The sequence below is a fragment of the Streptopelia decaocto genome (assembly GCF_964273445.1).
Source record: "Streptopelia decaocto genome assembly, chromosome: 25".
In the NCBI taxonomy this organism is placed as follows: Eukaryota; Metazoa; Chordata; class Aves; order Columbiformes; family Columbidae; genus Streptopelia; species Streptopelia decaocto.
Window position 1 is genome coordinate 2,539,011 of NC_138680.1, and position 24,084 is coordinate 2,563,094.

Here is a 24,084-nt window from a genome sequence, read left to right on the forward strand (position 1 = left end):
AACTGAAAATCACGTTAACTCTATGAAAAGGTGAAGTCGTCCTCCACTCTGGGGTGGAAGGAAAAGTGTGGTTGAGTATCTACATGATTCCTTTGATAAGGAAACAGCTACTTCCTTCACCATGGAGAACTTCAAGGGAAATGCAAGAGCATTACAGCCTAATTATGACTTTGGCCAAAGCACCACAGTCAACACAAGTGTATTTTTCTGTCTGAATGGCCTATTTAATAACCCACGGATGGGTGATGCTAATGGGGCTGCTTCATCTCCCGGAGAAACTCTGCTCATGCTCTCAAGACCTATTGAGATCTTTTTTTCATAAAGATTAAGGTCCTGCGAGAAATTTCGTGACAGTTTTAATCACGGTCCCCCGCAGGATACAAATCTTAGCACTACGGGTTTTGTTTTGTTCATTTGGCTGCAAGCAAAGGTCAAAGCGATCAGGGGCTGTATGGAGGTTCGAACACTTGTACGGCGATAAGTGACGCTGGGCTGGCAATTACAGGAGAAGCCAGAGACAGAAAACATCTAGTTTTTCTATCAGTTTGCTATCAGCCTAATGCAATCATAGTTCTTACAACTTCTGCTCGTTGCAGTGGTACATGAGCCAGGTATTCGTTTAAATCCACTGGTTCACTTAATGCAATTACCAGCCTGTGATCTTTATCAGGAAGCTGAACGACTTTGGGGAAAGGGCTTTTTTCTCCCCAATATTAAGCCTAATGCCGTTCTCCAGATTGGGCCTGGGCGTGCATTGAAATTATCTTTAGTATGGAGCAAATTGACTCAGAGCAGCTATACGGACAGGATGCTGTTGCTGCTGGCTTAGTTTATCACTGTAATTATTAGCTCTATAAGGGGTAGATTCCCAGATATAATTAGAAGTGGTCCTGTTAATGCAATCATCTGTCTCCCAAAGCAAGAAGAACCTGCAGCCGATGCATCGGGGAGATGGGTAAGAAATTCCACATAAACATTCCTAAGGGTTTAACTGAAATCGTGGCCTGGGCTTGTACACAGCACAAGAGACGTAACAAGTCAGACGTGGGATTGAATTTCAGCCGAGGATCGTACCCAAACACACTTCCACACCAGAGCACATCTTTGAGCTTTTACGGTTTGTTATAATTGAAGTGCTCTGTTTTGTTTTGAATAAAACACAGTGCATGATGGATAGAAGCTTTCTGGGTATGTTTTCTTTCTCTCTTGCATTTTCTTCCTGACATATTTTGGCAGAAAAGAAAGAAAAAACCTCTAGAAAAAATCAATGCCTCCCATATGAAACAAAATGAAGGAATCCTGATTCCTCTCAACCCAATTAAAAATATATATTGAAGTAGATCTAATGTTCCTTACCCATAACTAAGCAGTCACCGAGGAACCCCAGTAGCAGGACGGTTGGCCAATGGGTCACCTTTGGCTCCTTAACCTGCGGCAGAAATAAGCCAAGAAGTAACAATCTGTCTGCTGATCTAAAGGTTTAATTTAGAAACTTGAGCTCTGTGGGAGATTTGTTCCCAAATAGAAAAACCCGCCCTGAATTTCTCGTCGCATCCCTGATTTTGCAGATTCTTAACTTGTTTTCTCACTCCTTCACTCTGTTGCAAATCAAAGGGAAAGAAGCATTAAGGGCTTCATAAAATAGCTCATTTGGCACTTATTTCCTCACATTTGCACATGGGTTTGCATTTTCCCCTCCACTGCCCCAGCACACAGCTGATTTTCCGTTCGGCAGCGGCTGGAACTGGCCAGGGCTGTGGAAAATGGGCCTTTTTGCAGCTGCGTCCTGTTTCCTGAGTGAGTGGCAGGTCCCCTGCTGACTAACGCCGAGGAGACAGCGTTTCTTCTCACATTTCATTTCTCTTCATCAGTCACACGTGCTTAAACTCAGAGAAAACGGGCTTTGCCAGGAGAGCATCTAAGGCTAGGCAGGCTTAGTTATGTAGAACATATATAGTATTAGTCTTAAGCTATATGGTGGGGAGTTGACAGCTGGGAAGTAACAACCCTTGCTGATCAATGTTGAACGCGGCTTCTGTCCCATTTTCATGTTAACCAACCCAGGAACGACGATTTAGAGGAGTGAAGCGTATACTAACACAACACCACGTTCTGTGGCTAGTGCAGTATTTCCCTCCCTTCAAATATCTCCCAAATACTGAGGAGTTTTTAACCATAACACACCAGCTCCTCAAGGGGGGAATCTGGAGAAATTCTTCTTACACTAAATGAAATCTGCATTATTTCATAGAATCATAGAACCACTTAGGTTGGAAAAGACCTTTAAGATCATCGAGTCCAACTGCAAAACATCGCCAAGTCCATCATTTCAGCCCAGCTAAGGCTCTGCTATACTAGAGGTTTGTGTTTCACTGCTTGTCTTTGGTTTTTAACCATTAAACAGTATTTTTTATTAAAAATCATAGTTGTATGGTGTTGTTGGATGTTGACATCAAGCTGAAAAGCTGTTCCTTTAGGGGTCTTTTCTGTTTTCTCATTACAGCTGCTGGCAGCAAACGAAGCCTTCATGATAAGTCAGTTTTTCACTGACACAACCAACCTTCACTCGTGATGCTTCTTTACCATCAAATTGCTGCTGGAAACCACACCGAGCTACTTTGAGATAAAACATTTGCTATTTATTAGTGAATCAAGTATTGACGTTTATTGGCCCCGTGCCTCTTAAACCAAATACGCCATATGTTGGCAGCTCCCATGATTTCTCCTTGAGCTCCAGCTCGGGGATGCCAAAATGCTACTTCAGTTTCAGGAATGTTCTGCGTTTCCCTTGAGAGTCATAAAAATCTCCAGCTAATGGTGCTATATCCGGAGATGGAGCGGAGGAGGGAGCACGTAGGAAGAATATTACCGGGGAATTTTAGGTTTTAAAGGCAACTCTTTCCTCAAGTGCTTGTAAAAGGGAGGACAACCCATCTGGTTTTTATAGACACTACTGTTAAATTCAGGGGTCAGTAATTACCCCCTCCAAAAGTATCAAAACTCAACCGCCTCCTACTGTTTTATTTATTTAATTTTAATCCTAAGAATTGGAGAAAATCAGCTATTTTGGAGAAGGGAAGAACCTCTTCTAGTGGCTTTTCCAGTTTTGGGGTGCCCAGTCCAGCAATGTCCCACACCTGAACCCCAAGGGGATAATGTCAAGGTGATCTCATCCTCTTCTGAAAAGTGTTTGTTCTGCAGGTGTTCTGGAACACAGGGACAAGACAGCCAACGCTATAAAGAACAACCTTTTCCTAAACCATACAGAAAACAGGCAGCTTCTTGTTTGCATTCACGCTTTTAAGTCCTCATATCCATGAGGGATTTTTTAATACATTGAGCATTTGTTACAGAAACAGCCTTTTCATCACATATGATGTTAACCAGTGTGGCAACCCAAACTCAAAAATCCTGAGAGATCTATTTCAGAGATGGATGGGGTTTAGGTTTGGGTATTGTTCTTATTATTACTATTATTACTATTACTATTATTATTATTATTATTATTATTATTATTATTATTATTATTACTATTCCATTGGCCTTACATTTCTCTACACTCTTAAATAACCAATCTTCTTTTCCAGTTTCAACATTCTTTGCTCAAAATCCCCTTTCAGCATAATTACAGGGGAAAAAGAGCTCTTCAGTCTGGTATTTTGTAATTATTTTTTAATTTTAATTATTTTTAATAGTTTTTTAATTAATCCAGGCACTGCTGCATGGTGGCCTGTACTGGGGCAGATGCATTTCATCACCAGCCTCTGTGTTTCTGCCATTCTCCTTGTCTTTCCTCCCCTCCAGATTCAATTTCTTATTACTTACCTGCTTCAAGAAAAGCATTTTGCTGCTACCAAATATCACAAAATGTGGAGGTAACAAACTAAGATTGTTGTTTGCTTTAACTTCGCTGCTGCTGCTGCCATTGAGGAAAAGAATAACTAGAATTGGTTCAGTAGAATGTGCAGTTTGTTTGGTCTGAGGATGTGAAAGCAGAATAGGAAGACTTTGAGTAATGAGTCCAGGAGGAATTTCCTTGCAAAGTTAACAGAGAACTTGTATCAGACAGTTCAAATGGGTTAAATTCATGTCCCCCAAAAAATGCCTGTGCATTCCCATCTAAATATGAGAATTTATAAAGTGCTTGGCAAATCCGAAAAGCCAAAAACGTGCCAACGCAAAGAAAAAGGAATATGTACTTATTTCTGAGCACTGAGTCCCAGACCCATAAATTGCCACCTCCTTTTGCCAAAAGAATAGGTTCCATGTGGTTGTTACCAAGCTATTTTAAGACTCTTCTACGCCTTTCACTGTGTTGTTATATCCAAAGAACATTTGATTGGGAATTCAGTCGTCTCATTCTGAATGCATGACACACACTCAAAAAGAGGCAGTTAAATTAAATTACAAGGCTTGGTTGGGTTGTTGTTTCATTTGTAACATGCCTGGAGTGTCTGCTGGCTTCACCGGGAAATGTCTGAATATAAATCTCATCTCAAGCTATATTTACATATGGATCCGGGCATATTGAAAGGCTCCAGAGGACTCATAAGAATCACACACCCCTTCCCGGTGCTGCAAAGGGATCGTGCCCAAATATTCCAGAACCCAGTGTTCACATCACTGGGGACATTTGTTTTGCTGGAAGCTACATATAAAAACACAATTCGGCTGCTCTCGAAGCAGGTGGCAAACAGCAAATTGGCCGCTGAACACCTGGCGCAGCCGCGGCGGCTGTTGCGGCGTGTTCGGTGCAGCTTTGCCACCTCGTGGGCTGCAAGTTTGAAAGCAAAGCTGGGGTTCCCCACATCCTTTCGGGTTCATTTTGCTTATTCCACCAGAGCAAACCCCGCTCGTGAGGCGTTTTGGGGTTTTTTGTGAGCAATTTGTCAGCGGGGTACGTGTTCAGCTGCTGTAAACGGGTTAATGCTGAATGCAGGAGCCGGTACAGCAATGTACAGCTGGGGGATTTCTGCTGATCTTCTGCATTCTTCTCCCATGAACTCTTTAGAACCGCATTAGCCTAATTGGTGTCATTAATCTAACTAGAGTTCTATCATCTTAATTCGTATTGAGGTTAATTTTTGTTTAAGAAAAAAAATGGCTAGGCCTTTGTGTAATGTAGCCGTGCATGCCTTTTAAACCAGGTATTTTACTCTAAATGACGAATTAGAGGTATAATTTCCTTTCAGGCTTTGAAAATTAACATCTAATTATTCTTAACCTAAGGGATATTAGCATTTCTTATGAAACAGAATAACACTCTAAATTTAGAAGAGAGAATACAGTAAATGACAAGGCTGGAATGATTCGAAGGCAAAAGAATCAAGCCAGAATCAGAAGTTTGTAAGACAAGCAAATAAAAAGGAACCTGCCTTTCAGATCTGTAATATTAATATTACCCAGCTGCTTTCAACCCCGCAGCTTGAGAACAGCTCAGCATCAGCAGCACGATCCAGCAACGGGATTTCCATTCTCCTTGGGACCGCTACGATCTCTGAAGGAACCGAGATGATCCTTCCGCTTCATTTAAAAAGCTGGTGTCTGGAAGAAGAATTAGAAACCGGATGCATTGTTTTGAATTGGTGAGAGCAAAACACCATCAGGACAGATTACCAAGCAACGTGTTACGTTCTCCATCTCTGAAAGGCTTTTAATAAGACTAAATGAGCGTTTAAAGAATGTGATAGTCCAGCCTCAAACTCTTCAGCCTGATCCCGGAAGGAATGAAGAACTAACCAGAGAATCATAGCTTAAAAAAAGACTTAATATTTAGGAATCTAAGGGTCTTTGCTAGCTACAAAACTGCAAACGCTTGTCTTCTCCCTAAGTGCACAAAGGCACAAATCATTTTGCTGGCAGATATTTCATTCTTTCAGACCGTCTCTTCTCATAAGAAGAAGCATTTTATTTTCCTCTTTATTCTTAAACTGCAGGTTGATGCAGAGAGAACTGCAGCAGCCAGAGCCGGGCCTGGATGTAGCCTGACAACTCATTCCTTGTACCTAATGAATCAAAGCTCTTTGGAGAAGGGAGGCAGCACGAGAAGGGCACTTTGCTGGTAGGATCTCCTTATGTTTCAGCCCGACACTTGTGTCCTCGCTGTCTCTACTGAAGGTTCCCAGTGAAATGTCGTTAGCTCATTGATTCTCAAGCCAGAAAGGAAGCTCTTCCCTTCCTCTCTTAGGGCTTTAGGTGATTTTCTCTCCCTTTGGATGTCAGGCTCAGTCACTCTTGCATCCTCCCATGGTGAGGGCTGGTCACTGGGAACACTTCAATGCAACACAAAGCCGGTGGGTGAATAATTTCTGGCCCAGAGCAAACGCAGATCCATGACTATGGCATCTCAGTTCGCCTTAGTTCTAAATTGAACTCCTAGGGCAGGCCTGATGCCAAGAGGTTTTTCTCAAAATAGGAGTTTCCACTCTCCCCTGATCTGGGGCAGCAAACTGCACTTCCAAACTGGGAGACGTGCTAATATTATCTTCTCCGATGTTCCTCAGCTTTCTCCTAAGCTCTTTTGGTGTTCAAATGATGTAGTTTCAGTGCTAGCGTGAGTTTTGGCAGCCCCGAGGGGTGAAATAATGTCTGCACAAAACAGCGGGTGGCCAGGGTAACCAGCGCGTTTCCAGCCCTTGGCCTTTGGTGACCACCATACGTACGTTGGCCAGCGGGACCAGGCGGTGAGGTGGCCACATGGGCTCACTGGGGAACCTTCTGGAAGCAAAGACTTCAACACAGGTCTTTGTGTTGAGAGTTTGGGCACATTCCTCGTTCCTGCTTTCTTGATAAACTGGTAGCGATTCCTCCTCCACCCCCAGAGTCCTCCTCACCTCTACTACATGGTGTAGATGATGAGTTTCCCTGTGGAAACAAGGTCTTGGTGGTCCCCAGGGCTCTTCCGAACTGGCTTTACACCCTGCTGTAGCATCCTCAAGAACCACGGGGTGAGGAGAGATGGTTTCAAGTCAGTCTAATCTTCCCACGTACGCTTCAGGTCCAATTTTCCTGCGAGCAGTAATGCTGAAGGAGGCAGTTTGTCTTTTCAGCACAGCCACGGTCAGGGAAGGCGTAATTACAGGAGTTTATCTTTTCACTCCACACCGTATTATTCAAAAGGGCAAGATATTTGCCTAGAAACAGTGCGGTAGGAGGGAGGGAAAACTTCCAGCCAACACTGTGCACTTCAATAGCATCTTTCAGCAGAGAACGTGAAAGGGCTTTATAAACATTATTGGGGATATTTTTTTCTAAGCATTTTGCATTGGCCCAAGCTCTTTACCCACTGAATTTAATATACAATTCCTGTTGCCCTTCCTTGGAGGAGTTGGGCCACTTTGAGATGCTGTCTATAGCCTATGAAAGATTTTTAATGTCCATTTTTTCAGCTTTAAAATTAGAAAACGTGCCCTTCATACAACGGGTCAGCGAGGGATTTAGTGTGTTGAACCCAGGAGCTTTTTACATTTACACTTATGGAAAATATAGGTTCAGATACAGTCAGGAGAAAACTGAATCTAGTTCTTCTCATGTGAGGAGATGCGAATTGTGTGGTTGGGGTCACGTCCATCGCTCCCTTCTGCTTGTCACGGGTGCTGTGTGCAGATCTGGCCTCTGGGATTAGGACTGTGGGTTTTCATCTATGAAGAAGATCAGGATTTCAAACCTCAGGCTTCATCGGTTCCCACTGCAGTGAGCGGGTACCGTGCCTATAGCCAAGCGCTGCCAACATACTCTGCTGAATTATGGCCTAAATCTGCCTTATAGGCATTTACTTTTTAATGTGAGCGTTAACGAGCACTGATAACCCTATTACAACACCAAGAAGATTTCAAACAAAAGTTGCAGGGGTTTGGATTGCATCCCCTCTGTTGCTGTGGCTTGTTCATAACATGGGTATTTAAGAGATAAACTTATTATAAATAAAGAGGACCATTTAACATCCAAGTGACAAGTTACAGTGAAACCCAAAGAGTATAAATGCCAGGGGCTTTTTGCAGTTTATAAAATCTTGTTTCTAAGTTTATATAAAACATCTTGCTGGTTTTGTTGGGGATTTTTCTTTAACACTGAAAGAACTCTAGGACCAAATCCAAAGACCACTGACATGGCTGGGAGTGCTCTCATTGATCTGAGTTGGGCTCAGCCTGTTTTTAACAGGGGATGGCTGCAGGGAGAGGTTTCTGCAGCGCAGGATGGGCGACTCTTGCCCTCTGGTGGCTGTTGCTTTCTCTAGAAACAAACTACCAGCAAAAACTGCTTTAGAGCTGCATTACGGAAAGAAAAAGAAAGGAAAATAATGATAAAAAGCCTCACCAAACACTGTGGTGGGAAGGGTGAAGTCTGCAGTAACAGAGAGTGTCTGTTAGCACCAGAGTAGCAAAAACCTGTTTGTTAATTGTTCCCCTCTGCTGTTTCCAGATTTCATTAGTTTGGCTGCACAAAGCGGGGCCAGAGGAGGATTTTTCAGAGCTGTGCTAATGAGTTCTCCATTGTTCATCACATCGGAAGGCCGTGCCCAATAAAACTCAGCACCATCCATACACGCGTGTTTAATCAAGGCTCCTTGCCAGCAAACCACTAAGACGGTTGCCCAAAAGACCACAGGGCCCCTGTTGCCACTGGGTTCCTCCCACTGCAGCCCTGGGTCTGCTCAGGATGCTCTGAGGGTTCATAGACCATGTCAGGGTTAAGGGAACTGCTCTACTCAGTAATTCTTTAATGTTGGAGAAACACGGAGCGGTTTGGTGGTAAAGGATACACCCTTTGTTGCTGAAATCAACACTGAACCATCAGAAGAGAGAGGAAAACGGATCTGAGCTGAAAAATTTTGAGCCCAAGGGTTTGTTTGTTGGGGTTCTTTTGCTTCTGAGGATCTGATTTATTGCTCTGGTATAAGAATAAACATTAAGCATATTTAACCTAAGAAAATAGTTTCTGTGTGACAGCTTTAATCAGGAGAACTGCAAGCTGCGTACAAAGGTGCTCAGAATTGTATTTCTCTTTTACGGGAGGTAAACTGAGGCACGAAGGCAGCCCCAAGGCCAAAAGCAGACATACGCATGGCACCAATTTCAAGCACCTTCAGTGCAGGCATCCCCAAGTGAATTAGTAGAGACTCTTCCTACTCAGCACAGGGCAAGGAGGACTCTTAGGCTTGTTGCAGCTTGTCCTGGGAGAGAAACGTTTCCCCCTCGCCTGGTCCATGGAGAAAAAGGCTTTAAATGATGATTGAACAGATGGAATCACAAATCGGCCCTAGGGTTCTATTTGAGCTCTAAGTAGCACCTTTGGGGCTGTTCTCCTTATTCTTTCTATTGAGGCAAGAAGCTGCTGGCTAAGTCATTTGTGCAATAACATGAATCCCAAAATATATTCTTTCCACTCCTATAAATGGAACCTGAAGTGGTCCTACAGGCACTGTAAGATCATGGCATGTGCAGCAACGCACACTAAAGGAACAGTCCAACGCCAGATGTGTGGCTGCAGCGTGGGATGAACTGAAAAGGCCCCTCTGCCATGGCACGTTGTTTCCCCCTGATTTTTTAGCATGGCATGTTTCTCAGAGCACCTACGCTGACGCTGAGGATCGCTCACCGCCCACCTGGATCCAGTCCTCGGGAAGGCACAATGTTCCCTCTGTCTCCACTACTGCGTCGTCTCCCGACCTGCGGGGCTGCCAGAACACTCGCCCGGGTGACTCATTGCTGTCCACTAAACAGGTGATGCCCTGGGCGCTAATGTGGAGATGAGTGAAATCTGGAGGAGGGAAAGCGATGATTTTAGCAGGGAAAAGACTCATTATTATTCATAGGGGTGTCTCTCTATCTGCACTGTCTAACTGAAAAAACAAACTGTTCAGAATTATTTTGAGCTGATCCGTTCTAGCTGAAGTTCCCAGCACAATTGTTTAGCCAGAGTTGGAGAGAGAAGATACTATAAGCCAGAATCTGATCTCAATTACCAGCCTGTGAAGCTCATTCTAACTCTTTCCATGCCAAGGATGATTTATACATCCTAATCTCAGACCCAAACCCAGCCTGGTTATGCAGGAATACTGAAAACAGGAACACTGCAATCAGAATCTGATATGACTCCCAAGTAGCTCTACTAAAAGAAAACAGAAAGATTTATACAAATTAAATAGATCTGAACATACGCCTTTTGGGCCTAGGTTGGTTACAATACAAAACTTCTCACATCTAAGCAGTTGGTCAAATCCATAGATCACCCAGTCTATGCTGGTGCAGTCTAGTGATGGTGAAAAAACACCTTAATGACATCCCGAGGCCTGGAGAACCCATTACCACTGCTGGATTCACAGCTGAAAACAAATAAAGGAAAATAAGTCTGCTCTGAGTTTCCCAGCAAGGGTGCTTCCTAAAATATTGATTCTAGCACTTTGGGGAACGGTCAAGTCATAAGTCATGTCTTGCGAACATAAGAATCAGACCCGTGCTTTCCCTGAAGGAAAGCTGGGTTGGGCTTCCCCAGTAAGGCCCAGTCCCCCCAAGGCTGAACCCTGAGCACAGGCTTAACTTTACCAAGCCACAAGTGTCAGAGTGGCGCACTGGCAAGGGGCAGGTCAGAATTAACTTTATACTTATAATTAAAGGACAGTTTTCCGCACAGGTGCTTTCCCAGTGCCAGTGCGCAGCCTCAGCAGAGACACTGGTGCTCTGTCATCTCCACCTAAAGAGACTCGGTATTTCTGCCATATCGTTCATGTCAACCCAAATTACCCCGCTGGGACGCACGGTTGCCCTTTAATGGTTCGGGCATGATATATCCCATTATCTGCAAATTGATAGGGTTGGACCTTTAATTTGAGTGTTGATCCAGGTGTGTCTGAGCTAAACCCATCTCCAGAGCTATGGCCGAGCAATGAGGTGACAAGGAAGCCAGCAAGGCAGCGCTCTGGGGACACGCTCCCGACCCCGCGAGACTGTGCTCTGCTACATTGGGAGCACAAGGCTGACAGCATATGCTGCTTTCGAACGTGGGGAATCGACTTGTGCTGAGACCGGGCAGATAATTCAATATTTACCCAGGATTTCAACAGTAAAAGGATGTTGTTGTGCCTTCAAAGCTTCCGGAGGATGAGATCCGTGGAACAGCTCCAGCCTCTGTTTCTTTGTGCATTTGTCAAAATGAGGTGTTGACTCTGTGTGTCGCCCAGCGAGGAGGTGTCACCCCATTCACAAGGCCAAAGCTCCCATAGCCCTCCAGATCGGGCTGCCCCGTGTGCCTTTGACCTTGTGCTTCGGGAGACACAGCAGAGGAACCAAGTTTAGGCTGGGGAGTCAGACTTAAATGTTAGAGCAGCCACTCGACCTGCGCTCGGCAGCCCAGCGCTGGGCTGGGATCAGCACATCGACTCATCTCCTGGTTCCAGTTCCTGCAGAACTCACTTCATCACTCTGGATCTCTGTTCTCCGGCTTTTAGATGAAGAGCAACATAGGCAATAACACACCCCCTTTATCCACCTTCAGTATGAATGCTCCACACGGTCGTGTTTGCCTCAGACAATGCAGAGCCCCAGTTTTGGCAGGATGCTCCTCTACTACCACCGTGCCACGGTAATAGCATGAATTGATAATAACCAAGTTGTGATTCTTTTCTTACACATACCGCAGGAGCCCCTTTCTTTATTCCAGTCATTGAATCCAGAGGCAGTTCCACAAAATCAGTGCTAGAAGATGTTGTATGACACACCTTTGAAATCTGCCATGAAGCTGCTATTATTCTTGCAAAGAATGGACTTAGAGAGATGAAAACAAGTGAAGGGTTTTAATCAGCAGCCGAAACCATGGGAGGCAACACAACTGTCTTTACCTGGCTCTGCAAGCTGAACAGGTACACAGCAGCCTCGCTCTTTCGGTGCTGCTCGCCTCACCAGCTGTGTTTGTCCCCTGGCTTTGCTTCCCCAGCCCTCTCCGCTTGAATTTCAATCAGAAGCAGCAGCTGAACAGAAGGTGCCATTTCCATAGCTACGGAAGAGGCAGCGACAGCGAGAGGTGATGGAGAGGCTCTTGCCCAGATGCAGTCATCATTAACATTCACCATAATAACCTCGCCTGCAAGCACAGCCCTACTATGGCAATAAGACGCTTGGGCTGTAAATCCTTGGCCGGGCTCGTCTTTCAGCACAGAGAACAATACCTTTTGGGGCCACGTTTCTAATCTGCCAATTAATCATTTTTATACGTGGCAATGTTTACATATAAGTAGAGACCACTTAAAACCACACCTTGGCTTAGGCACGGGCTGGACAAGAATTGCCCTTTCTGAGGTATCGCGCAGCATCTCCCATCTGTGTCTTGCTCCTCCCATTGGGCTGGTTCTCGCCTCTTGAAACGACACCGTTAAACAAAAACAGTCTCTCTGGAGTTCTGGCTGTCCCACTGAGTTATTTTGAGACGCTGGGAGGACCTTTCACCTCCATTGTCACTGTTTAGCTCGTGTTTTGCTTGTTTTAAACCTTCTGTTTGCCCTTCTCAAGAGCCTAAATCAGAAATATTCCGTCCCTTCAAGACCTTGAACTGGGAGGCTGCGGCATCTTTGGGGACAAATGATTGTGCCTGTTACACTGGAAATCACCCCTGTTGAGCTCCAGCCTTGTCCTTTTAGTGCTTCCTACCCCAGCTTCCCACATGGGTGAGGAACAGAATGAATAAAATTGAATTTGAATGTGAGGGAGGGTATGTGGGTAGGAGAAAATAACCCTCGGAGTAATTCATGAGGCACGCTTATGGCTGTTATTTATAGATCTCTATGGGGGATTTATATTGTTCTCTACCATCTGACATTATTTGGCAGCTTAGCGGTGCCTGCAAAAAAAACCCACCCCAAACCCAAAAAACAAACCCTCCTCCAATACCACATTTTTGATTAATAATCTTGAAAGCTCAGGGTGTCAGCAAGTCCTGTCCCCGCTCTCCTCTAATAACTTATGGCTTAAAGGTACAAGGGCTTGATTAAAACTCTCATCACAGTAAATCAATGGTAGCTCAGGGAAAAGAGGTCCTTTCCCTGCCCGTTTTCAGGTCAAGTTTACTCACTTGTGCTTTTGTGGCATTTGATTTTGCAGGCATGCAAAAATACTCAGTAAAGGGCTCACTGGGGGTGCTGAGTCCTGTCCACGGTGAGCTGGAAGCACGTTTGTCATGGAATCATAGAATCACTAAATCTGTTTGGAAGAGACCCTCAGGACCACCACGTCCAACCACAGCCTAAATCTGGCACTAAACCATGACCCTAAGGGGCCTTGTGTAAGAACCTGTAAAAGCATGTCACAGATATACAAATGCCAAGCCCTGTGCACTTCGTATTTAAGCAGGTCCACATCTGTTTGCGGAAGAAGCAAATGCAAATAAGAGGGAGAAAAAGCGTCATGAAACTAAGAGAAATTCAGCTTAAAGACGAGTGTCTGGTGCCCTCTTGTGGAAACGAGCAAATCCTCGGTGGTTTTAACGAGCAGAATGATCTCTGGGGTAGGGATTTTCTTTTTGGACTTAGAATATGACTAAGAATGACAGAAACGAGAGCTGGGGTAGCAATTTATCCAGTCATTGTCAAAAAACCTACTGGATGATTTCCTGGGCTAAGAGCTGAAAGAGTTCGACATATTTTATTATAGGAGGGTGTCTTGTTAGGCTTAAACTGTAACAGAATACACTCAAATGGTTCATATCTTTGAAACATTGAAATACTATCCAATATATTAATATAATAGGCTATATATATGCGTCATCTCTCTGTCACAGTAATCATAAGTCCTGTGCATGTTCTACATTTATTACATCCTACATCATTCTTCAAACGACCCATGTGCCTCAAGGGACTTTGGCATTTTCATTTAAACGAGTCCTGCTGCCACCTAATGGCAGAGAGCTCAACCTTCACCTTTTGTGCTAAAAAAAAGGGGTGAAAAGCGGTTCTGACGCTTCCATCTGTACAGAGCAAGCAGCTAAAAGTAGTAAAAGCTTTAATTTTTAGAGTCATATAAATCTTGGGAAATTTAAGTTAATTAAACTTAGTATTAATTAACAGGATTTTTGCCACGCGCAACCTATCTAGAGTCATATTTAGTACCTTAGTTAGGGGCGTAACACCATGTTCCCGGCCCCTGCGATGGTGGCGGTTCTGGTAACGCACACCAAGGGTGACCCAAGTGGGTTCTTTTGAAGTGCAAAGCAACTGGGTCCATATTGCCCAGGAGCCCTGGGGGTCTGTGCGCTCAGACACCCTCCAATTACCGTGGTGGAAGGTATTAAGCTGCAGAAACGCTGGTTTGAGCTTGTGGCACATGCAAAATGGTGCAAATTAATCCTTGTCTGCTGCAAAACCGGTTGGGTTGGACAGAGGCACATGTCCATGTGCTTATATATATATAAATATAGTTATAGATATGAATGAGCCCTCGGTCAGAGAAGCCTTGGCTTTTAAAATCCTTCCACTAAGGAATAAATCAAGACACGTTGTCCTCAGCTGGTAACCCAGCTCTCCTCATGAGCTGCCAGCTACTGTTCAAATTCATCGTTGACTTTCTTTGCCTTTTAGCCATTAATCGTGTATCAACATTAGGGTCAGATTAAATCTATACTGAGTCTTAGAAATGCAGCCACAGACCAGTCAATGGAAGGCCTGCATGGAACCAAATCAGCACATAACTAACGAGCCACGAGCTGGGCCTCATTGCTGTCAGCGTGAGGAATTACCTGGATTAATGCGTTGATAAAATACAGATATTCATATGCTCTTCTGTAGCAGCAGAACAGCACTGCCCCACTGACCTGAACATCTTCCTGACATTTCTCGCTGGCTCCGTTCCTCAGTACATGTTAAGTTTAGATCTGGCTGTTATTTCTTTCTGATCTCAAAACCTTCTATATGCTTCAGGTGTTATTTTTTGGCCTGTTCCAGCACGGACCACGTTCACGGAGTCCCTGGAACTGATTTCCTGGGGAAGAGGTTTCTCTCTTTCCAATTTAGACATTGGAGGAAGAAATAATAATAAAATAAAGATAAATGGATGCTCTGCAGATGTTAACTAAACCCCAGTGCTTTAGGTTGAATGTATCTTTTGCTGTGATATTGTTGGGACAAGCTAATAAATCCTATATACAGTGACCCCCTAGCCCTGCTCCTATGGGATTTGATTGCATATATGCTAGTATCTAATTTAAGTTGCCAGTAGCCAAATAACTGCGTGTCATTGGTGACAGAGCCAGGATCCCCACATTGACCAGAAATCTTTTAATCAGTGGATGAGCGTTGCCCCTTCTGAACAGGCAGAAAATAAACCCTCTTCGAACCTCCCACTGGATGGCGGTGCCAGGTTTAAAGCTGTGTGGGGAAAGCTAATTGCATTTCACCGAGCACCTAAACCTTTGGGCTGGTTCAAATGGGGAACAAGAACGTAACATCATTGCAAAACCAGCTGCAAAGTGCAGCTGTGCTGGGATTCGGGGGCAGATCACCGCGGGGGATGCTCGGGAGGATGCAGGGATGCAGCAACCAACAGGCTGAGCAGCCAACAGCAACGCTGCCCCTTCCCAAGCCCTTCCCAGGACCCGCTGCCGTCTCACTGTGTCCCTGCCACGCGGTAAAACCCAACCAGCACCACCACGAGCTTCACGGGCAGTTCTCCAGCCACACTCCCCATGCGCGGGGCTCCTATTTACAGCTGTACTTTCTCTCCCATTCTGTGCCACCATTAGGAGGATCCAAGTGCAAACACATTGGACAGCTGAGGGCTATACCAATAGTTTTACCTTCTTCTGCTCGCATTTCTCCAGCAATGCGGAGCCAGGACTTCTTGGGCAGATGTCTCTGCTTCGGCAAATACTGTTTTAAACAGAGAACCGCCCTGAGAAGCAGCTCGCTTTTCTCTAAAGGAAATGATGCCTGGACCATTGAATCCTCTTTAGCATCACCGTCTTCCAAGGAATCCTGTGCATTTTGCTCCTACAGGGCACTACCATCACCTGCATCAGCACCGAGATCCCAGCTCAGACAGGTTTTATCTGCTGAAGGCCCCGGTACGCGCTTACACAGAACACGTATCGCCTTGAGACACAGATGCACCTAGTGAAACAACAACATTTTGTCTTTATTAGGAGTTCCCATGGTAATATAACACAGAGTTCTTAAGGAATAAAACACAAGACTTGGGGTTGGGGTGGGGGATTTTTTGCCATTGAGACAATGGTCAAATATCAGTACTTCTTTTTGTCTACACACATGATCAGCTTTAGCACTTACAGCTCCTCCACTCATGGTTCACAATCACAAATCCAAGGGTTAAATCCAGCTAGTATTAAATCCTACTTCTTTTTTTATTTTTAGAGCTTCAAGTCACTGCGGTTAATTAATTAACTCATCGTCTTGTTTTTTCTTTAAGCATTTACATATGACATTCATTAAACAGACACAAAGCGGACGAGCTCTCACAGGAAAAAACATGCTTACATAGCCTGCAAAAAGCTTTTTTTGTGATTTTTTTTTTGCTTTTGAAGAACAAATTAAAACTCAAAAGTCATCATGAGTCAGTGAAGGAAAAAAAAGGAAGACTTAAGTGAATACTGAAGAGCTGCAAGTGTTTCGGAGAATTGAAACGGATCTGCAATTCTTTCTTTTTCTCCCCAACTCGTTCAAATAGCTGCAATATATATTAAGTTCACGGATTACTTAACAAACAAAGTGCAAACTCTTTTATGCAAAACTAAAAGACCCAAGAGTTAAACCTAAATGCAAAATGCTTGGATGAATATGGCAATGTTTTTCTTACTTCGGTATCCAAAAGGGCCTAAAGGAATGAGGTGCTGAAGCTGGGAGGGTTTGGGTACCTACAGAGCTTCCAGATCCTTTGCGAATCCCAGCATTGATACTTCATATCAACAAATTTGGTATTTGTTTCTTAAAAGCCTTCATATAGTTGTTTTTTTTTTCCCTAAAAGAACCTGTAAACACCATTTAAGAAAATACAAACATGGAAAAACGAGGTCGATGTACATGGCAAAGTACAAATAGAAGAGACAGCAGAAGATGCAGCCAAGTGGCAGGGTGTACGGACAGCGGGCGGCACGGGGCAGAACCCCGGCTGAAAAGCTCCGTGCTAAGGACAGGCCGAGTTCGTGGGACCATTGAGCCCTCCAGCTGAGCGGGAACCTAATGGCACAGGTTTATTCTCCATGCCCTGAAAATCATGAGCCTAAAGGATAAAAGACCTTCAGCCCTCGAAGACACTTAAACGCCCAGATCCCACTGACAGTGGGAGAAGCTCCTAAATTCATTTCAAGATCACTCGTGGCCTCTGGTTTCTCAAATCTGAGGAGGGTGGGGAATCACCAGGCGTCCTCACGAATATTTGCACAAAGGCAGATTCCTGAAGGAACGAGCGACTGAAATTCGCGCCATGTACGAGAGATTCTCAGCTGCTGTTGACCCTGTTGCTCTGAGGCTCCCAGCTCCAACAGCTGGGCATCTGGACTTGAGCTGGAATCGCCACAGATGCTCAGGCACACGCTCAACTGATCGGCCTTTCAATGGGAGCTAAAGATAAACTCTCATAAAGTTTTAAATAACCATTCATCGATGGCCAGGAAGGGGGAACGTGGCTGCTATAGAAACCTTTCAAGCAACATATTGCTCTTTGCGCTTGGCCCCCTGCTCATCGATTTCCACCTCCAGGAATGAAAGACAAACTAACTGCTAAAAACTTCTCAAGGGATTCCATCCCAGCTCCTCAGCTGGTATCCAGCCCTTTGTTTGCACCAGCTCAAGACCTAGTAGTGAAGTGAAGTGAAGATCATAGCTTATGAACCTGCTCCGCGACCTCCTGTTGCAGTTAAGTGGCAAGTGCTGGCTGGAACGATGCAAGCCAGGAACACCCCAAGTACCAGGGGGACAGTGACACGGGCAGGAGTCTGTCACTTGGATGAGGTTTGGGAAGGACCGAGAAGAACGGGGAGATCCCCCAGTTCTGAGATAAGGCTTCGTAAACACAATGATACAAACATATTAAAAACACACACACACAAACGTGAAGAACCAAAAATATCCTCAAGGACCTAATTTGCAGCAAAATCCAGAAGGAATAATAAAAAATAATGGAAAAAACCAACAGAACCGAAGTCCCCAAGGATTCTAGCTCAGCCGGCGGCTTTGCCAGCTCCTAGTGCTGGGTCCTGCTCCTCTCCTGGCAGCACAGCTACTCAGCGGCCTCAGGGGCGGTGGGGATGGTGACACAGGCGGGATGGGTGGCCCTCTGCGCTTCTCTAGCTATTCTGCTGGAACACAGAACCCTACGGAATATCCAGTTTTAAACCCTTGAACTACTCTTCTGCTTGACATTTAAAAAAAAAAAAAAGCTATTTTAAACATTTATTATTTCTTTATTCCTTTTTTTTTTGTGTGTGTGTCTTAAAGGCAGCTCCCGGGAAATTCACTTTGTCCTTCCTTTATTAAAAGAAAGATGCTGAATGGGACAGAGGCCACATATCTCAAACATCCTCTTTACATTTACTTTTGCGTGTCAGAGGTGTCAAAACGGGGTTTATTTCCTTAAATGTGTAGTGGCTGAGGGGGGGAAAAGTGAGAGGGGTTGGTGAAGATGAGGAGGGAATCTGAGGGGACTGAAAGAGGCGCCTTACTTCAGCCCCCCCTCACTGGTTGCCCGCAGTAACTGTCACAGGCTCTAAAAGAATCAATAAAGGGTCTCCCGGTGCCCCCGTCCCCCGGTCCGCTAGGCGGGCACAGAAGGGGTCGGTCCTTAGCCCAAGCTGGTGATGTTGGCACGTCCGCCCGGCGGCGCCACGATGCGCTGGGTCGTGCGGCGGGGGATGTTGTCATCGATCTGTGCCCCTGCGGGAAGGAAAAGCAACGTCAGGTCCGCCCCATGCACCGCGAGTTTGATGTGAGCGAGTCAGGAAGGATGGCTGCACTGAAAGCCATCGAGTCCTCTTAGGCCAGGCTTAATGGTGTGCATCAAAACGCAGCATCTTGGGAGGAAAAGGCCTACAGTGCTTTAATTCTGCTGAAACCTGTTCTGCATGAATAGCTCCAAACATCTGAGCCACCCAGCCCTGCGCAGATAGCAGCTGGCTGAATGGTTTTCCCTTAGCGATTCTTTTTTATCCTTTTTTTATAGTTGTAGTGCACTGAAATGGCACGCTGAGAAATCAAATCTGCCGCATAGCAGAGCCACAGCTGGGCTGAGCTGGCAAAGCGCTGCTGAAGCTGGTGCCAGCTGCCCTCTGCACACACCCGGCCCAGGGCTGCGTGACAGCTCCTATCCTGCTCTTCCTCCTTTCTAAATGGATAAGCTCCGAGCTAAAATACGCACCACAGTCTCTCTCATTGCCTTGCAATTTCAGCAGAATGAATTCAGAGCACGGCAGCATAAACAAGCCGTGATTTCAAAGCACTAAGTAATTTAGCCCTGTCAAAATGCGTACCAGACAAGCTGAACCCAGACTGGTGCAGGTTCCTCACGGGTGGCGCCTGCTGTTTGGCAGGAGACGTCTTCGCTGAAGATGCTGGTGTGACAGTCTTGGGTGTCACTGACACTTCGCAGACGGGTCCGTCGTAGAGGCCTCGAGGGACACCCCGCAGCTCGGCCAGCTGCAAAACACACAGACAGGGAGCCTGCGGGTCAAACCAGCCTTCACAACGGACCAAAACAGCTGGCCAGATGTCGCTAAGCCAAAGAGACACATTTCTGTGCTGATCCCGGGGCAGTCGCTGCTCTCCGAAGCAGCACGGATAAAAGGAAAGACACTCGGGGCTGCTGCGGATCCAGCTCTTTGCTGCTTGGTGTGAGCAGCCTGGAGGAAACAGACGTTTTGACCCTTGCACCACGAGTTCTGTCCTTTAATGAGCTCAACCCACTTGTTGTAGACTCCTGGCAACTCTCAAATAAACTTATTACTCAGCCCCAGAAAGCAAAACACCACCAAGACAGAGGTAGGGCTACTTAAAGAGGAGCCTGGCGAGCTTCACAGCGCCAGCTTGGGAGCTTCAGGCTGGCTTAAATGCAATTATTCCACTTGAGATGCTGCCCAATTGGATTTATAGGTCAGACATATTTCTGTGTTAACACCAGAACATAACAGAAACCACAGATCTGTCCTCCACGGTCCTAAATTATTTGAGGCTGTAATTTTGATAGCTTGCAATTCCTTCAAAAGAATAATTAAGGGAAGAGCATTTGCAAGGAATGTGAAGATTACCTGTGGCCAGCAGAACCAACACAGCTCTGTTTTTATCTGGGGGAAGGCAGCATGAAGATGCTTTTCTTCTCAGAAGTCTGACTTGTAGAAATAGACTTCTTAAAGTCTCAGCAACTAAGTTGCAGCAGAGTTCAGTGTCATCTCCATCAATTTTTACCAACTAAAGTCATATCAAAAGGCAGTTTCTGCTCTGCATGGGCGTATTGTACAAAAACACTTTCCCAACTATTTTAGCCTCTTATAAATAGGAAATTCTCACTTTTGAGCAGTCAGTAGGCTGTGCCTGTGACTCACCAGTCACCAGACAAGAGCATCTGATCACATCTGACAGAAGGGAAAGCAGCATAATGCACCTAGAACAATAAATTAGAAATCTAAACTGTTGCTGAAAGGTTTGATATATAAATGCTATCAATAGCTCTTCTTGGTACTCCTGTGACAGGAGAAGCCTGCTGGGTTATTCGCAGATTGACTCATGTCCAGACTGGACAGTCCCTGGTCTAGATGTCCCAAAACACAGAATTAAAGAGCAGAAAAACAAAATTTGCAGAAAATCCAAGCTCAAGCCAAAGCATATTCCCGTCATGACTCAAGTGACGAGCAAAAATGAAAGAGGAACGAGATAACTACGGCTCCTATCCAGGGAACGCTTTCTGCTGCAGAAGCGTGTGCTTGCGAGCCAGGGGACAGCATCTGTTTCCCACCCGCTTTAACTCGGGAGGTTCAGTCGGAGAACAAATGCGCGTCCAGCCGTTTCTACCCACCCTGCTCCTCGCTTTGATGCGCTTGTAAACGAAGTCAGGGAAGGGTTTCCTGGGGATATACCGTCCGGATCCCTCGGTGACGTGGAGATTCCCGTCCTCCAGCACGATCTTGCCCTGGCTGATCACCACCAGCGGAGAGCCACGGCACTCCATGCCTTCAAAGATATTGTACTCCAGAGACTACGGCAAACAAAAAGACAACGGGAAGCAAATATGTTCATGCCTGCTGGGTGTTAATTAGCTTTTGCTAATTGCCAAAGTTTTCAGGTCACATGGAAATAAACCCGACAGCGTTTCCCTGCATCGTATACGCTGTGGTTTAATAGAAAGGCTGGTCTTTACTATCAGCCTAAATTTATTGAGCATTTGAGGAAATACAGTTTCAAATGAGACTATCTCAAAGCCTACCTGCTTGAATGCATTTAGGCACCTCTCTCTTCTGAATTGTGGGGGATTTAAGAGCCAAATGAAGTTTTAACTGAGTTTCATACTACAAGTAACGTTAATTTTGGAAAGCTGTATTTCAAAGCAGTGTTTTGGTTGATGGGTGAGGGACCAGGGCAATCTTGTTTTACTCTTAATGGGATTGCTCATCCTCAATTAACAGGATTGGAAACATTACACCATGGAAAAAAGACAAGTTTTAAAGGAATTACTGAGAAACGTCCCACCCATGAAACCTCCTGAAACAAGAGGCACTACAACCATGTTATTTGGGGACTGTTACTCTAGTGACCATCTCGGAGACAAATCCAAGTCTTTTTTACTGAGTTAATGACAGAGTTTGCTCCTGAAGTGTGTTATAAGTATGGGTAGGCTTGACTGCAGATGTACAATTAGCTAGAACGGCGGTTAAACCAACACTGAACTGGGTCCAGTCCGAAAAAGAGCCGTGGGGGCAAAGGAGGCTGGTTTAGAAGCTTGTGAATTAGGTTGGTTCCAAGAACAACATCATCTCCCTCTCCAGCTCCTCATGTTTCCTTGCCAGACAGTGGCAAGAGCAGTGTGAATTCTTGGAAAAACATCCGTATGTTGCTCTAGCATTTAAAAATGTAACGATCATCTGATGCCACATAATCACTACGTCTCCCTGTGTCGCAGCAACTGTTCTGCCTGACTTTCAAAGGGGCTTTTGTTTTCTACTTGACCAAACTAGGATGTCTTGGCTCTAAAGGCATCACTCGTATCCATGAGGAAATTTAGAGTCCAATTAATTTCCTAGCGACAACAGCCATTAAATGGCAATAAGTGTCAAATACTCAATCCAGCAAGCTGCTTTCAGCTCTTTGAGACGCTCATAAGCACAAACCGAGGTTCAGACCACCAAATTCAGCACCTAACAGTGCTGACACAATCCTGGGTCCCTGCTCTAAGTCATTCTTCTCCAGATTGGAGGTGTGATGTGTCTGGAAGCTCCTCTACGGTGATTGAAATGATTGATCCAGACTTCTGAGCCCGGACGCCTCTGTTGGCCATCCAAGCAGAGGCAGGATGAATCCAGGCCATCTGTGACCAATTCTGACAGAGTGAAATCACGGGGAAGTGAACCAAACCTTTCAAACAAGTTTCTTTGTGAATGTGCCCAGGGATCCAAGCGTGGAAGAAAATGTTGCTCCTTCAGCTCCAGAGTGAATGAAAGCATTCACGGAAAAAAAGAACAAGGAGTTTTTTCCAGGGAAACATTCCATAGGTTCATCGCCAGCAGTGAAATAAGTCATCAACAAATGCAAACAGTGGTTGCTTTCTCTGAGACAGTGCTCAAATGTCACAGGGAGACTCCAACCAGCCCTTTGCACTGGGACCGTTCTGCAGTTTCCCACAGCGTGGGACAGATTTTTCACTGTAGGAGCCAGGTGTAAGATATAGGACACGGCTGTAGGACATAGGTTAACAGTGTCCCTAACGGTGCCACCACAAAGAAACAGGAGGAAGGTTTGGTTAGTCTGGGTGCTGCCTTATGCTTCCCCGTGCCAGCTAACACTGGGATGATCACCAGTAAAATCACGTCTGACTCCACACACACGTGCCAGATCGGTACGTGGTGTAAATCCACTCAGACTCGTAGATCTGGATCAGATCTCCAAGGTGTCCACGAGCTGATGAGCTTCACTGACCCCAACTAGAAAAGGGGGAGTTCACATTCCCACTGCTAGTGAGCCAGATGGTCATAAACGACACACTGTGATAAGAGGCCTTTTGGTATTTTAGAGGACTTAAAGAGCTTTCTGTGCGCTCAGATCCAAACATCCAACGCTCAGAAAGAGCAGACAATCTCTCTGCTCCAAGGGGAGTCTCTGGGGATTCATGTGATTTCAGATTTGGACTCAGTTGTCTTCCCTTGTGCTCACACAACAGAGCTGTACTGGGTGTAAGACAGAGAGGGCTTGGGGCATGGAGAAAACAAAGCCCTGAGTTGTCATGAGCTCTAGTTCTTGGCAGCACAATCTGGCGTTACAGGAAGACAGAAGGAAATGAGCAGCAGAGCTCACATTGTAGAAAATATCCTTACTATGTTATGAGTCTTGGCAGAGATTGTCTTGACGCTGTCAGGATCCCAGATAACCAGATCAGCATCCGAGCCCACTGCAATACGGCCCTTCCGCGGGTACAGGTTGAAGATTTTGGCTGCGTTTGTGCTGGTCACGGCCACAAACTGGTTCTCATCCATCTTGCCAGTCACCTGTGGAAAGACAAAAGGAGTCACTGCATTAGCCAGGCGGGGAATACTTCAAACTGCAAAGAGCTGACAGCACAGAGGATTCCAAATGATCTCTGCAGGGGCAAAAAACTCAAGTGGAAGGACCATAACAAGTGTCTGGGAGGAGATGACAATATAAAGCTGCAGCTCTTTCAGCTCTGAACGTCTAGTTGCGGCCTAAGCCTAGGACATGTGTGACATACCACAGCCTTATCCCAGATGATGGACATCCTCTCTTCAGTCCCATTGGTTCCTTCAGGGATCAGGGTGAAGTTGTCCTTCCCAACAGCTTTCTGAGCAGTGTTGAAGGTGCAGTGGCCACTGCCAGTAACTTGGAGGTCTCCACTGGAAAAGACAATGAGAAGTATTTAAGATATTTTATTGTCA

General features: G+C 45.3%; 1 protein-coding gene across 2 annotated transcripts in view; it reads right to left on the reverse strand.

Annotated features, from left to right (window-relative positions):
• Positions 1 to 16,094: 16,094 nt before the first annotated feature.
• Positions 16,095 to 24,084, reverse strand: part of DPYSL2 (dihydropyrimidinase like 2) — a 47,712-nt gene continuing 39,722 nt past the window's right edge. For both annotated transcript variants that reach the window (XM_082072499.1, XM_082072498.1), the window contains 5 exons: positions 23,901 to 24,042; positions 23,509 to 23,679; positions 21,000 to 21,179; positions 19,462 to 19,627; positions 16,095 to 18,868 (listed from right to left, as the gene is read on the reverse strand). In XM_082072499.1, the coding sequence (XP_081928625.1) occupies positions 18,777 to 18,868; positions 19,462 to 19,627; positions 21,000 to 21,179; positions 23,509 to 23,679; positions 23,901 to 24,042 (751 nt within the window). In that variant the 3' untranslated portion in view covers positions 16,095 to 18,776. The remainder of the gene's footprint in view (positions 18,869 to 19,461; positions 19,628 to 20,999; positions 21,180 to 23,508; positions 23,680 to 23,900; positions 24,043 to 24,084) is intronic.